General features: G+C 48.2%; 1 protein-coding gene across 6 annotated transcripts in view; it reads right to left on the bottom strand.

The window, feature by feature from the left end:
* Nucleotides 1-3,197: 3,197 nt before the first annotated feature.
* Nucleotides 3,198-15,205, bottom strand: part of LOC117903463 (protein sprint) — a 130,602-nt gene continuing 118,594 nt past the window's right edge. For 2 of the 6 annotated variants that reach the window (XM_034815505.1, XM_034815504.1), the window contains exons 6-10: nt 11,582-13,163; nt 10,480-11,511; nt 10,164-10,415; nt 4,474-5,300; nt 3,205-4,410 (exon numbers count right to left, since the gene is read on the bottom strand). In XM_034815505.1, coding sequence (XP_034671396.1) covers nt 4,081-4,410; nt 4,474-5,300; nt 10,164-10,415; nt 10,480-11,511; nt 11,582-13,163 — 4,023 coding nt within the window. In that variant the 3' untranslated portion in view covers nt 3,205-4,080. Of the gene's footprint in view, nt 4,411-4,473; nt 5,301-5,420; nt 6,766-10,163; nt 10,416-10,479; nt 11,512-11,581; nt 13,164-15,205 lie in introns of those variants that run through there. The other 4 variants (XM_034815503.1, XM_034815507.1, XM_034815506.1 and 1 more) reach the window with 4 other exon arrangements.

Consider the following 15,205-nt stretch of genomic DNA (forward strand, 5'->3'; position numbering starts at 1 on the left):
TTTTGTTTTTTGCACTTCTCGTAGGAGTGACTGAGGAGACCATCAAGTGTCCACGGGGTTTATGCACGACCCCTAGGCAGTATGAATAATCTATTTGTAATAATTAATGCTAATCTATCATCATCAATTATCGTTATCGATTCGATTTCGTGTCGTCTGTTATTCGACTTGTCTGCCAGTGTGTGTGTGTGGGGCTATGGATGAGGCCACTCACAGATGGTGGCCAGCGTCTCACTTACTTGCCAACTGGTGGACCTTTGATAGCTATAGACGGCGATAGTCTTTGCCCTTCTGATCCCCACAAAAGTGCCCACAAAAACAAACTCAAAACTGTTTCGGATCCTCAAACCTCCAGTCTCAAGCCCATATTTAGACAGAGTCATTTCAGATTGTGATAAGTCTAGAAAAGTTTAATTATAGAGTCCACGGAGACTCACGAAGGGTGTACCCAATGAAAAGTTTCTTTTCTGGATAAACGATGCTTAGGCTGCAGCGAAATTGAGGGATTATTTATTACGGATATTACGGGACAGTTGTGCAACTTCGAAACATTTTAATGTTTTTTAAGTATACCTACAAGTATCTGAAATATCCAGAGATACCCCAGTTGTCTCAATTAAAAATCATTTTCTTTACAAAAAACAGTCTCATGGATCCGATAAAATAAAACTATTGAAGCTCATTCATTATGCGTGGAATGCGAAAATAAATATGCCACATAATTTACTCTTACAATACATTTTACCCACGATTATCCGCCCAAAAGCTTGCCTCAAATGTGCATCGCTTTCCTTGTGACAGCCCCCGGGTTCGCTGCCTACTTTTAGGCTTACATCCAAGAAGCGACTTTCGCGAAGTGCCTTTTACTCCAGCAAAAACTATCGAAATGCGAAATTAATTTTTTGGTTATTTTTATTGAGTTTTTGTTTTGTTTGTTCGCAATTTTTTGGATTACATGTCACGTATTTTACAAAGTATACAAAAAAAAAATAGTATTCCTTTATATGTATATAGAGGGGGAATAGCATAGCTGATAGCTGCTTTTTAGTTGTACATAACTATTAAAATGTAATGGTTAATATGTCGATATATGTATGTATGTATACGAGTATAATGTTATTCTATGTATGTTATTCTATGGTGATGAAGGGGTGGTGAAAGTTATCGAGCAGCCCACTTGATCCGTGAAATAATCAATAAATGTACATATATATTTATTTTCGACAATCGTTTATTTTCGCCTGTTTACTGTTTGCCATTCGCTCGATCGTTCGTTGGCTCTCCGCCTGACGTTCTGTACTTAGGATCGTATAATCAAAACATCGCCACAGACCCCGCCCTGTGCCTGTGCCTACCTATCTCTCCTCCCCCTTTGCTCCCTTCCTTCTCTAGTTCAAGCCACTTGTGTCGGCCCCTTTGGCCGTATCCCCGCTATTCGCAAAAGTTCGTCGCCAGGGGCCCGGGCAGCTGGGGCCCGTATGGCGTGCAAATAATTGTTTATTATCGCGTCATTGGAACATTTCTATAGCCCGTCTCTATGCTGGCGCTGGGACTGGGACTCGCACTGATAAGAGGCCAGCACTTAAATCTCAAAATCAAAAATAGAGAGTGAGAGAGAGAGGGCGAGAGTGAGGGCGAGAGCGAGAGCGACACTGGCGATAACGACTCGGGCTGTATACTCGTACGCTGTCTCCAGACTAAGTACTACTAGAATCTATCTATTTATAATTAAACAAAATAATTTATGGATAGCTCAAACTCCAAATTGAAAACAATTTACAACTGGCCACAACTGGACGATAACGAAACAATGCGACCGATCGACTGATCAAAATAACATATAAAAATGGATTTTTTGTTTGGGGCAGAGAATAGTCTTTGTGGCAGTAACAAAAGACACTATCACGGACACAAGAATGTTGTGAACTTTGTGCCTGGATGCTGCTCCGGTTTCGGTGCGTTTTTTTTTTGCACACGTTGCGAAATTTTTGTGGGTCCCCAGATCGCAGATCTCGTCTCTCTGTCTGTCTATCTGTTTGGCTGTCGGGCAGTGTGTGTGTGGTCCTTATCGCCCCAAATTGTTATTGGCATCAAAACAAAGCAACAATCAGCACTGATACTGATGCCAGTAGCTGGGCCATGCCCAAGATTAACTGGCGACACTTGTTTCAGCTATTTCTGATTTCTGTTTTGCTTTTTGTTTTTTGCACTTCTCGTAGGAGTGACTGAGGAGACCATCAAGTGTCCACGGGGTTTATGCACGACCCTAGGCAGTATGAATAATCTATTTGTAATAATTAATGCTAATCTATCATCATCAATTATCGTTATCGATTCGATTTCGTGTCGTCTGTTATTCGACTTGTCTGCCAGTGTGTGTGTGTGGGGCTATGGATGAGGCCACTCACAGATGGTGGCCAGCGTCTCACTTACTTGCCAACTGGTGGACCTTTGATAGCTATAGACGGCGATAGTCTTTGCCCTTCTGATCCCCACAAAAGTGCCCACAAAAACAAACTCAAAACTGTTTCGGATCCTCAAACCTCCAGTCTCAAGCCCATATTTAGACAGAGTCATTTCAGATTGTGATAAGTCTAGAAAAGTTTAATTATAGAGTCCACGGAGACTCACGAAGGGTGTACCCAATGAAAAGTTTCTTTTCTGGATAAACGATGCTTAGGCTGCAGCGAAATTGAGGGATTATTTATTACGGATATTACGGGACAGTTGTGCAACTTCGAAACATTTTAATGTTTTTTAAGTATACCTACAAGTATCTGAAATATCCAGAGATACCCCAGTTGTCTCAATTAAAAATCATTTTCTTTACAAAAAACAGTCTCATGGATCCGATAAAATAAAACTATTGAAGCTCATTCATTATGCGTGGAATGCGAAAATAAATATGCCACATAATTTACTCTTACAATACATTTTACCCACGATTATCCGCCCAAAAGCTTGCCTCAAATGTGCATCGCTTTCCTTGTGACAGCCCCCGGGTTCGCTGCCTACTTTTAGGCTTACATCCAAGAAGCGACTTTCGCGAAGTGCCTTTTACTCCAGCAAAAACTATCGAAATGCGAAATTAATTTTTTGGTTATTTTTATTGAGTTTTTGTTTTGTTTGTTCGCAATTTTTTGGATTACATGTCACGTATTTTACAAAGTATAAAAAAAAAAAAATAGTATTCCTTTATATGTATATAGAGGGGGAATAGCATAGCTGATAGCTGCTTTTTAGTTGTACATAACTATTAAAATGTAATGGTTAATATGTCGATATTTGTATGTATACGAGTATAATTATGTATTTTACTGTTACGTTCATTTTCACAAGAAAACAAAAAAAAAAGCAAGAAACCCACTAAATGCCTTTTTTTGTGTACAGTCACAATGGTCCGAACTGTGTGCCAAGATCGAAATTGGAATTGGATTGTATTGATTGATTGTTACTGTGATTCTGATTGAACTGTGGTCTCTCTTTTGGTCTCCAGGTTGAGTGTGATTAGTTGATTATATGTATGTAGAGTATCTGTATGTATATGTATATGCTGTTTGTATGCTGCATGTTGATTCGTTCGGTTGACTTTTATCCCATTTGGGGGGGTTTTTGTTGTTTGTGCAATTCGGATCTCTACTCGCTAAGTGTTCTTTTGTTTGTTTATATATCGTATATTTTCTCGTGCATAATATCTTTATATGCATATTATATTCATGTATATGTTTTATTCGTATATTTTATAGATTTATATATTAAATTAGCAAAAACAAAAAGAAACGGCTGGAAGGGACAGGGATGGGCATGCCGGGGTATAAGATATAAGGACGATGATGATGATGATGATGATTGTGATAAAAAAAACACGACGCTTAACTCAATACTGTTGTTTAGTACACATTAAATGTTTTCTAATTAATTAGCGTTAATTAGCTTTAATTACAGGCTACTTAGTATATTTTAATGTAATAATAATAAATTATTAATCAAATATGCTTGGTTAGTGAGCAAGATGGGGCAGGGGTAGATGCAGGATGCAGTGTTGCTGTATTCCTTTTCAGATTCTCTTTAGATCCGTGCTCAATGTCCTGCCGGCTGAGTGGTTGGCCAGGCGATCTTCGCATCGATTCGCTTGTAGGCGAGCATACAGTGTTTGCCCTTGGCCGCCAGTCGCGCATCCTGCGGGCACTCGGCGTCGCTAAGGAGCGTCTCCTCGCCATCGACCAGCTTGAACAGAGCGTAATCCTGCGGATTGGTTATCCGTGCCTTATGGGCAATGATGCGGCACACCTCACGCGTCGTTGTGTGCGGCCGCACGGGCAGCGTTCGTGTCTGCAGCGAGCCGTTGCACTCATCCGGAATGATCACGCGCAGCACGCTGGAGCAGGCAGGCAGGCAGCTGGAGCGCCACTGTGGAGGAAGGAGCTGAGATTAGCTTCAAGAAGGAACTGTGTTCGTTGTGTGTGTACTCACGTCGAGGGATCCGCTGCCGCTCTCGCTCTCAGAGGCCATGAATGTTTTGAGCACCTGGACGGCGCTGCAGAGGGCGGTGAGGTAGTAGCCCGGCTCCCCATTGAGTAGCGTTGGCTGTAGCAGGCCCCACATGAACTCGGCCTCAATCTCGGCACCAACAAAGCCGCACTTGGCCACCACATAGACGAGCACGGGCAGGAAATCATCGGCGCCCAACTGCTGGCCACGAGGACAGCCCGTGGCATCGAACACCGTCGAGATGACGCACAGGAAGAGCTCCAGCTTGTCCAGCGGCAGCTCAGCCTCCTGCAGGCGCCACAGCAGATTCGCAATCAGTCGCAGCGCCGTCTGCGAGGGCGGCGTGACCGTGGGCCGTATGCCAAAGTCTGCCGCCTCCCGCTCGCAGGCATAGCGCACGTTCTGGGCCAGCAGCTGAATGTCCTCGCTGCGCGTATAGTAGTCCACAAAGATGCCGTAGAGGTGCTCTCGCAGCGGCAGCACCACCAGCTGATGCATCACCGTCTCCAGCATGGCATCCAGATTGAGGAACTCATCGGCCTTCAGTCTCCCGCGAGCCGACTCCAGCTCGGCATGGAACTTGCCCTCGCCGTGCTTCACCAGATAATTCTTCATGCCGCTCATAAACTGTCGCATGTTGCGCATCACCACCTGGGGCGCTGCCTCACGCGACTCCTTCGTGCAGCTGATGAAGTTCTCAATGTTTCGGGCAAAGGTGGAGCTGGGATCCAGCGCCAGCTGGAGCGTGTACGCACGCAGTGAGTCCCCGGGGCCGCTGCTCTGAATGTTCATCTTATTGCGGGGGTGACCTGCAAAGGGTAGCAAAAAAGCCATTAGCAGGGTTTCAGATTTGTCACATTAAATGGCATCCTCAAACCCAAACCCGTAAACCTATGCCATTCCCCTCCCAGTCTAAGTCCCTGTCTTACCAACGATTAGCTCGCACAGTAGCCGGAGCAGGCGGCGCAGGAGATAACAGCAGCCACGTTTCCGGCAATAGTCCTCGTCGGCGCACTCGCAGTCCCGACGATAGCGTCGATAGAGACGACGACTCTGGCCTTGGAGGGCCAAGCCACAGGCACGGAATTCCATAATGTGCGTCATGTTGAGCAGAATATTGCCACGTTCGTCCAGGTGGAAGAATTGCTTGATGTCGTAGTGATCGCAGGTGTTCAGCTCACCCGGATGACAGCTGTCCGTGTTCGACTCGAAGGAGCCGAGGATCTGTTGTGTGCTGGCCATGTTGGCCTCCGCAGTGGGATTGGGACACTTGCCGATGGCTCCCATGATGGAGCCAGCGAGAGCCTCAGTCTTCAGTTGTGTGCGATTGATGCGACAGTCTTTGAGCACCTGCTGCGGACAGGTGGCCATCGTGGTGGTGGCAGTGGTGTGTAGCATCACGGAGCCAATGCTCGAGAGGCTGCTGCTGGCATATTTGGACTTTTTACAGAGCACAGAACTTGGGGATGGCTGCTCCTGTCCCATGCCCCCGCTAGGCAACGCAATTCCCGTCTGAATGTTGTCCACAAAGAGTAGTTCCAGGAACTTGCGCTTGCGTCTGCGCTTTGGTGGCTTCTCCATCACTTCTGTCGAGTCGAAGGTAGAGCCGGAGCAAGTCAGAGTTGTGATCAGATCTGGCTGAGACTGTGTCTGTGGCTGAGTTCTCTGCAGTAGCAGCTCCTCCTCAAAGTCAGCGGAAAAGTAATTACCCTGCGGCGGATGCTCGATGATCTCCCATTCGGCCATGATGCTGAGGAACATGGCCTCCTCCTTGTAGTGTCGCACATGGTCCGGATCGTGAAAGAATTCCTCTGGCTCCAGTCGCTCTATGCGCTGCTCATCCAAGCTGCTCAATGATTTTGACATGTCTGGTTTACCATTGCTATCCTTATCTGCATCCTTATCCTTATCCTGATCCCGATCTGATTCCGATTGGCTCGCGGTCTGTACACGCGACGATCTTCTGAACCAGCTCATGGTGGATTCTCAAGCGATTTTTGCCAGCTAATACGAATTGGCGGAAACGCAGGTTTCTCATCGGCACACGCGAATGCAGATGCAGATGCGGATGCGGATCGATGAACGACTATTTCGATGGCGTTCCAACTTGCCAACTCTGTCTATCGATAACAGGCGACAGTGCGCGACAGTACTCTGTAATCGATTTCACTCTTGCTCTATAGAAACGAATCACTTTCGTGGCGTTCTCAATTCGGTTCTTCTCAATTGTTTTCTTCTCTGCTGTTGCTGCTGCTCTAAACGCGGCCAATGCAAAACTAATTATGAACTTCATTTGCATTAGTTTATAAGACCGCAACGACGTCGGCAGCAATGGCATTGGCAGCGACTGCGACAGCGGAACAGCGCCGTCACGGACTGCGCTGAGCTGCGCTGCCTGCGGGTCTATTGAACAAAAGATAGCGAAAGGCAACGCGGTCTGCCTCAGACCATATCCATTCTATATATGTACTCGTAATATACAAATTTTAATCTGCTTATCAGGTAGAAATTATGCAAGTTATGATCCTTTCTCGGGAATGTTTGGTTGCTCCGGTTGCCAATCCCTTTTTTCCAGGTACAGTTGCGCAAGTTGTGTGATTATCGCCCGCGACGACTCTGAGTCGTCAGCGAGGATGTCATGACTCAAGTGTATGGCAAATCGGGGGCAGGCCCCAGTATTCCACGGTCTGGCATTCGACGAGCCATCGAGAAAATTGAGAGGTGAATCCCACCATTCTGTGGCTTAATCCGCAACAATCCCCGCTACAATTCCAAAGCAATCATTGAGACACGTGTTCGGCCAGGGTCGAGCAGGTAGTAATGCAAATTGCATATTTGAGTACCTGTGCAGTCCCGACTTTCAGCTTTATTTACGTCCATTCCAGTCAATGATTGATCCATTTTAAGGATGTCGGCAACAGGTTGGTATCTCAGAGAAAATTTCTGTGCGTGTGCCTTATCAGCTCATCCTCTCCTACTTTACATAGACACGCTGGCTGGCAAAGCTAGGGATCGATTTTGTTCGACTTAGATTTGATTCGATTCTATTGTAATGGAATGCTTGAATTGCATCAGCGTTTTAGGACTTGTGTCTGATGCGCAATTCGGAAAGACCTTTAAATTTGCTAAATGGAGGTTTATAGGTTAGGGTTGAGGGTACAGCCCCACGATGGAATGCATTCCATGGTCTTCCTGCACACAAACACAGACACAGAGAGAGTGAGAGAGAGCGAGCGGGAGAGAGAGTGAGACCTTGGTGGGATCCGTGAACCCCCTCGGATTGCTTTTTTTCGTTTCTTTTTATCCGCCTTTAGTCTTAGGAGATTTTCAAAAAGATTTCACTTATCATAGCGTTACCCCAGCGCAGCGACCAAATCTTTCTGCTGTAAGGTTTTACAATGGCCAAAAAGCAAACAAAATGTCAGTAGAAAAGCAACGGAGCAGCGACGCTGTCACTGTTTTTAGCACGTGTGAATTAGGGTGGACCGCATTGAGTGCGTTTTACACTGGCAGATCGGAACACAAACCCAAACCCAGATCAGAAATAGATTTCGCACGTTTGCATTTAATCAGTTTGACTTGCCTTTGTTGTCTGGACGATGGTTGTCTTGATGGTTTGTTGCTGTTTGTCATATAATGACCCAAAAATAGATTCAACTTCCACATTCCACACGTGTAAATAGCATACATATATGTATGTATACGCATGCATATGCATGTGTGTGTGTGTGTGTACTATATCAATTACGCATCCCATTCAGACAGAACTTCACTTAATGTTCGGAGCGGTAAGATTCGCGCACGCTGATAAAAACGAACGAAGGCGGCATCGGTTTACATTCCAAAGTGCGAGACGCAGGCAGAACTGCAGCAGAGCGCCGCCAGTACTCTCTCTCTCTCTTGGTCTTTCGTTCTCATACTCTCTTTCTCTCTCCTCGTCTATGGACGCATACAAAAACTTATCAAATTTGGTTTGGCTTCTGCTGCAGCGGGCTAACTGCGACGCAGAAATAGCCAAGGCAGGCACATGAAGAAACTATAAAGGAGGTCTCGTCGGCAAAAACTAGGGAAACTTGCGAGTGAAAAGTGCGAGTGAAAGGGCTCTCGCTGTAACCTTCCGCATTGACAAGCACACGAGCACTGAAAATTGGGGAAAGTAGCGAGTAACTCTGCCACCGACGAGATCTCCTTTATAGTTTCTTCATGGGCAGGCAGCGAAGCGGACCGCCCGACTGTGAAAATTGGGATCGGAATTGGGTTCGGCCCCAAAGCCGTTGCGCGGCAGATAAGTTTCGGCAAGGCTTTGTAGTCTGCGGCTGCTACTGCTGCTGCGGCTGCTTATTCTGCTGCTGCTGAATTGTGATAGGCAGCGATGCGTCGCTGTCGTTGTCGCTAGAATCCAGTTGAAACCGGCGTCGTCAGACGATGGACCGAGGGGGTGCCAGCAGAAAAAAGAGTTGCAGACTTCCCTCTGGTTTGGCACTGTACCATGGGAGTATGCATTTTTCAAGCAGCAGAATAAAAGCGGCACCGGTGGCTCAACATAATCCACTGAGTATTTATCTACGCAGTCGTTAGCCAACTGCCAAAGGTACGATTCATAGAAAAGGAGAATAAATATTTGCATGCATCCTTTACTGATATTCTTTTTGCGAAAACGCGAGTCGAGGGTATGCAAAAGATCGGTGCGTCAACTGGCATGTAGCTAGGCATTCATTTGTCATTTGTTGTTGTTTGCTTTTTGCTTTTTGTTTTCCGCTTGTATTCCGTGCGAGTGTTTCCCGTGTACTCAATCGATTCTCCGTCAAGTCAAGTCAATCGATGACGATGACGGGAGCTGCCTTCTCCGTTGCAGTTTGCAGTTGCCGTTGCCGTTGCAGCAGTGGGTTATAATCAGTGGGCTCGTGCTTTTGTTTAGTCAACTTCTCAAATTGTCCATGGTGGCCATGGATGGACGTTCCGTTCTATTCTGTTTTGTATGGAATGGAGCGTATGATGCAACAATAACAACTGATTGCAATTGAGCGTGATCGTACTACTGTAAGGCGTAGAGTGTAGTCATCATCATCACAATCATCATCATTATATTATATGCAATACGCGCACGAGACGAGCGGCCCGAATCGGTACAATGAATGCGAGACGAAGGTGCGTGGATGCTCCGCTCCGATAAGAACTGAATTGGGAAGCATTTCAATCTGAATTGACATACATTTGCTTTCAGATTATATTCTTAATGGTAACTGGTTGAACCAACAGCTACACAGATTAAGATCTTTAGTAGAAGATCATTTAAAATCATGAAACAGAGAAGATCTTTTGATATCAAGAGAGTTCAATATCAATTGAAAATATGCTAAGAACTCAATGAGATGGTTCCATAACCCAATTGCAATGCGAACTATTATTTTATTTGAATCCTATTTGGTGATCAGATCAAAGGGTTCCTTCAAATATCACAAATGTAGGTTGAAGTCTCTCGATTGGTGCCTCAATTGTTGTTGAAGACCGACTCAGTCGGTCACAGGCGAACGATAATCCAAATTCAGTTTTTATGACATAATTTCCAGCATATTCTTTTGGGGTTACCCTTTGGGTTGCTGCCCCCACCGGCCATCCCATGATACCGGGAACCCCTACCCAACGCTTATCAAAGTTGCAAAAATACTCACATAATACTTCACGATCCCGCATGCTCGGATTCCTCAGAATGGTGGCCACTTTGGGTCGACTGGTGGCCTTGCCGCTGCAATTGTTGTGGTTGTGGTGTCCAGCACCGTTCCTGTTGGCCTTGAGCGTGTCCTGGTTGCAGCTGCTGTGGCTGCCGTCTTTGGTGCTGCTGAGTTCCTCGAAAATTGTGTCGTCCTCTGACAGGGCGGGCCTGCACTTGGACAAATGAATGGTGTCCGAATTGAGGGTGGTGTCTGTGGCGGAACAAGCAGAACATCATATTAAAGGATTAAGAGGAGGACCTTGGGTGTCACTTACCATCATGGGGTAGGAAGGAGTCCCACTGGGACGAGTCCCAGGGCTCTGAGAATATGGTGCCATCGTCGGACTGGGCCGAATCGATGCCACCGAACATTGAGTTCTGGCAGAAGACATTGTCGTACGAGGAGAGGCGACATCCGCCGTTCTGGCTCTGGAACGACTTCTGGCTGCCGCTGCCCTCCTTCTCCTGGCCAGCACACTGTCCTGAACCCAGCGGCTGCAGTAGCCCACCAGTGGTGGCCATCGTCTGCGGTGGCGTCGAACAGCGCACCAATTCCGGCAGATTGAGGTCGGGCAGTCGCTTGGCAATGATCTGATGGACTGTCAGTGGCGGCCTCTTCTTGCCCCCCTGCGCACCATCCTTTTCGCGTCTCAGCGAGTTATCCTTCTCCTGCCAGTCCTGCACAGTGGCATCATATGCCTCGCCCGTCGTTTCGTGCTTGGCCATAAACTCCCAGCTGCTGTCCAGCGGCCAGTTATCGATGCGATTGCGTGGCCGTTTTGTCGTCGGCTGCTGCTGGTGCTGCTGCTGCTGTGGCTTCTGCTTTAGCTCGTCCAGGCTGCCGGCCAGCTTCTCCAAGTCGCTGGGCAGCAGCAGGGGGGCCGTAGTGCCACCAAGTCCGGGCTTGAGCGGCTCCGAGTGCCGCTGATTGGCGTGCATCACCTGGCTGCGATGCTGGCGCCGCAATATGGCCGTGGCCGCACTGGTCAGGCCCGCCTGTCGTAGTGCATCCGCCGGCTCGGCGTAGAAGGGGCTGCCCTGTTTGCTGCGTGATCCCGGTGTCTGTGCCGCTGTCGGTGTGGTATCACCGCCATCGTCCACCGTTTCGGTCATCGACTGCGTCATGGCTGGCGGCGGTGCTGCCTGACTGCCGGCTAAGCTCAAATTTGGCAAAAGCAATCCCGCTCGAGAGCGTGGCGGCTCATCGCCCGAGAACTGCAACAGCTGCTGGCTGCTGTCCTTGGCGGTCGTCTCCTCCTCCGTGCAGGGCGTCAGATGCGGCAGTGTCTGAGCTGTGGGTGTGCTGGCTACAAATACAAAACAAAAGAGTTAGTTAGGATACAAAGCAAGGACAGGGGACTGGGGGGTGACACTTACGTGTCTCGGCCAGCAGATCGGGTCGACGATTCATCACCCCATCCTGGGGCGCTGGCTTGAAGCTGGTCAAGAGACTGGCCCTGTCGCTGGGATCGTGCGACCACACGTCCTCATAGTCGCTAATCTTATCGCTGAGGGCGCTGGCACAGTACTGCAGCGGCGGACTCTCGAGTATGTCCGACTCCTTGTAGTGCTGCGACTCCTTGCCGGCACGGGATTTGCGTGACTTGCCACCGCCGCCGCCACCACCGCCGCTGCTGCTGCTGTTGGGTGTCTGCGGCGAGAGGATCTTCCTGTGGCTAGAGTCGCGGCCCGAGTGCAGCTGCCAGCGGCTGTCGTTGGTGGAGGAGGAGCCCCGCGACGACAGCGTGTCCTTGCACTCGCCCTCGGGCGACAGGCGCTTGGCGAACGTCTGGAACGTGCTGGCCTGTCCATTGAGCAAAGCGTTGAAGGGATTGCTCGAGGCAGGAGTCGTCACCTCCACAAACTTGGCCCCGGTGTTGCCCCCTCCTGCACCTCCACCTCCACCTCCGCTGCTTCCATTGCCGCTGTCCATGGAGAAGGTCACGGTGGTGGTCACCGTAAAGTTACTGTTACTGTTCCCATTTCCATTACTCAACTGATCCGGCGAGTGGGGCTTGGACCAGCGCAACGGTGGCGCCGGCGGCTTGAGATTCAATGTATTTGGTGGCTTCGGACGTTGCGGGCGCACCTGATCGAGTACACCTCCTCCCACCCCGTCGATGGGCAGCACCTTAAAGGTGCTCATCTGCTGGCCAATGGCGCCTGCTGTTCCTGTCAGTGGGCAGGAGATGGGCGGCGGCGGCACACCTGGCGGCAGATACCCAGCTGGCCCTGGCCCCTGTCCCTCCACCGGCGACATGGTCAGAATAACCGAATCCACGGAATTGGGACTCAGCAGCTGCATGTGCTGGCCCCCGCTGGTGGTGAACGAACTCATGCTGGAGTTTGTCGTGTCCGACGGTGTGCCCGCCTGGCTGAAGAATCCCATCAGCTGGCCACTGCCCGTGGGACTGAAGAAGCTGCCATTACCACTTCCATTCCCATTTACATTCCCACCGGGTGGCGGGGGAGCTGTGGCCGGCGGCTTGGGTGGCCCTGCATCGCTGAAAAAAGTGGCCGTGCCCAGGCCGCTCGTCTCGGTCAGGGAGAGCGGAGACTTGGCATCCAGCAGGAGTAGCTGCTGCTGCTGCTGTCCTGGTGTGTCCAGGGGTGCTGGCCTCAAGGGGCCCACTGGCGTGGGCGGTCCCAGAACGGCGGGGCTGCTGGCATAGCTCCAAAACTCTTGGCCAAGCAGGGCCAGCGAGGAGAGCTTCTTGCGGTTATTGGCCTCGCGCAGCACCCGTGGCAACATCAGCTGAACGGGCAGCTCATCGCAGCACTGGGCATAGTGGGCGATCAGTGCGGGTATCGAGCCGAACGTGAACCGTGAGCTCTCCAGATTGAGGACATTGTCGTGCGACTGAATCAGATAATGCTCGATATAGGGGCCCGTGTCCTGGGGCAAACGCACCGACACGGCCATCGTGTTTGGCTGACTCGAGCCGCGCACAATGAAAGTCTGCAAAAATGAAACCAACAAAAATATAAAGTAAGTAATATTCAGATGGTGGATATTTTCTGGGGGGGTATTGGTTAAGTGTTAAGTGAGTCTTTTGCGTTAAATGTTGCGTTCACAATTCGCCCATAAATTTCCACTTATGGATGATAAATCTGTTCCGCATGTGTACCCCAGCCCCACAGCTATCCCCTACCCCATTGTTGCATGCAACAATGACTTAGTCTTCTCCCCTCGTCTGCATTTTGGTTTTTTCTTCCTTTTTGTTCTCTCCACTTGCGTGTTTTTTTGTTGTAAAAACTTTGCAGACGCTGCGACAAATCGCGAAGTTGGCGTTGGCGTGTGGTAGCAGGGATGCTTGCTGGATTGCATCTTAAGCATTGAACGACCTGGTCAAGTGTGGCCAGAACCGAACCAGAAAAGGACAGGACGGAGCAGTCCTGACAGCCCTGCCTTGCTGCTAATCGTCTGTGAAAACTTTTCAAAACGAGACTTGTACTTAAAGTCACGCATACAGAACCAAAACTGTTTATTCCCGAATGCAGATTCACCCTGAAATCAATTCAAGGTAAAACGGTTGAGAGTAAATGTTAAGCCTCTAAGAAGTTTTCCCTGACAACAACAATACACAGATATGCAAAGGCTATGCTGAAAATTTATAAAATAATTTCATTCCCTACGGAATGAGTTAGTTTTCTTTTATCTTCAAAACTGTAGATTTGGGAGGTTTTCGCCCTTTTGCGGGGGCGGAAGGGGGAGTGGCTCATTTTTGAAATACACTGGTTTCAGTGTGAGCATACAGCAGTCTGGAGCCAAAATTTGGTGGCTCTAGCTCTTATAGTCTCTGAGAACTAGCCGACAAACAAGACGGACAGACGGACAGACGGACGGACGGACGGACGGACAGACAGACATGGCTCAATCGACTCGGCTATTGATGCTGATCAAGAATATTTAAACTTTATGGGGTCGGAGACGTTTCCTTCTGTGCGTTACATACATTCACTTTGTGCACAAATACAATGTACCCTATTTACTCTTCGAGTACCGGGTATAAATATTAATTGGAATTTTAGTTGGCATGGAAAATGATGATAATTTGCCATCTCTGTTATGGACATATTGGACAGTGGGCCATTCTTCCACAAACTGCATCCTTTCCAACATTGATGCTGATATTAATGGCAAAACATCATAAAAAGCTCGCAAGCGATTTCTGTTGAGAGCCACCGAGAATTCAACGATTTGTGATTCGTAGAGTTGTTGGAACTTAAACGCGATGGTTTTATACGTTTGAGTTTCGCGTAACTCTCTTTTGCGGTTGTGCATTTGAGAATAAGGAATTCCTCGAGGTATATATTCATAAATCATTGATTTTGAATGATGGCTGATGACCTGCTTTAGCTTTGGCTTTAGCAGGTCTGATCGAACATATTCTGTTCGTGGTGTGTGGATCGGCTGACACGAGCGTTACGCATCTTCCGGCTGTGTCTGCTTAACCATTGAAGAGGAATTAAGACGAAAATGATTTCGGGGGCGAGGTAAGAGAGAGAGAGAAAGCACTTCTCAAGTGCTTTTTGCCCACTCCAACTGTTGTCGTCTGTTCTGTTCAGCGCTGTCTCTCTTTCTCCTTTGTCTGTTGCCTGGCATTGCATTGTTGTTGTTTGCTTTTCAATTTTGCAGCATCGCCATCAACCCCAAAAGCATGCAATTATACGTGTAAGTATAAACCCCCCTACCCAACCCCTCCCACGTACATATGTACATGTAAATATGTACGACTATTTGTATTATTCAGCAGTGTGTATGAAAAGTATTAAAATATATACATATATAATTTTTTCTTTTCTCTTCTTCAGATTTCACTAAATGCCATGGCCCAGGGGGGGATTTAGGGTGCTTCTGCTGCTGCTTTTGCCGTACAGTGTACACCCTGCGGCGTTGTTTATGATTCCGAGTGCGAGTGGTGCACAATTTTTCAATAAGCAGTTGAAAGAAGATGATTCTCTAAGATTCCTACACAAACCCCTCAAAAACCTCACTTC

Source organism: Drosophila subobscura, chromosome A, assembly GCF_008121235.1.
Source record: "Drosophila subobscura isolate 14011-0131.10 chromosome A, UCBerk_Dsub_1.0, whole genome shotgun sequence".
NCBI lineage: Eukaryota > Metazoa > Arthropoda > Insecta > Diptera > Drosophilidae > Drosophila > Drosophila subobscura.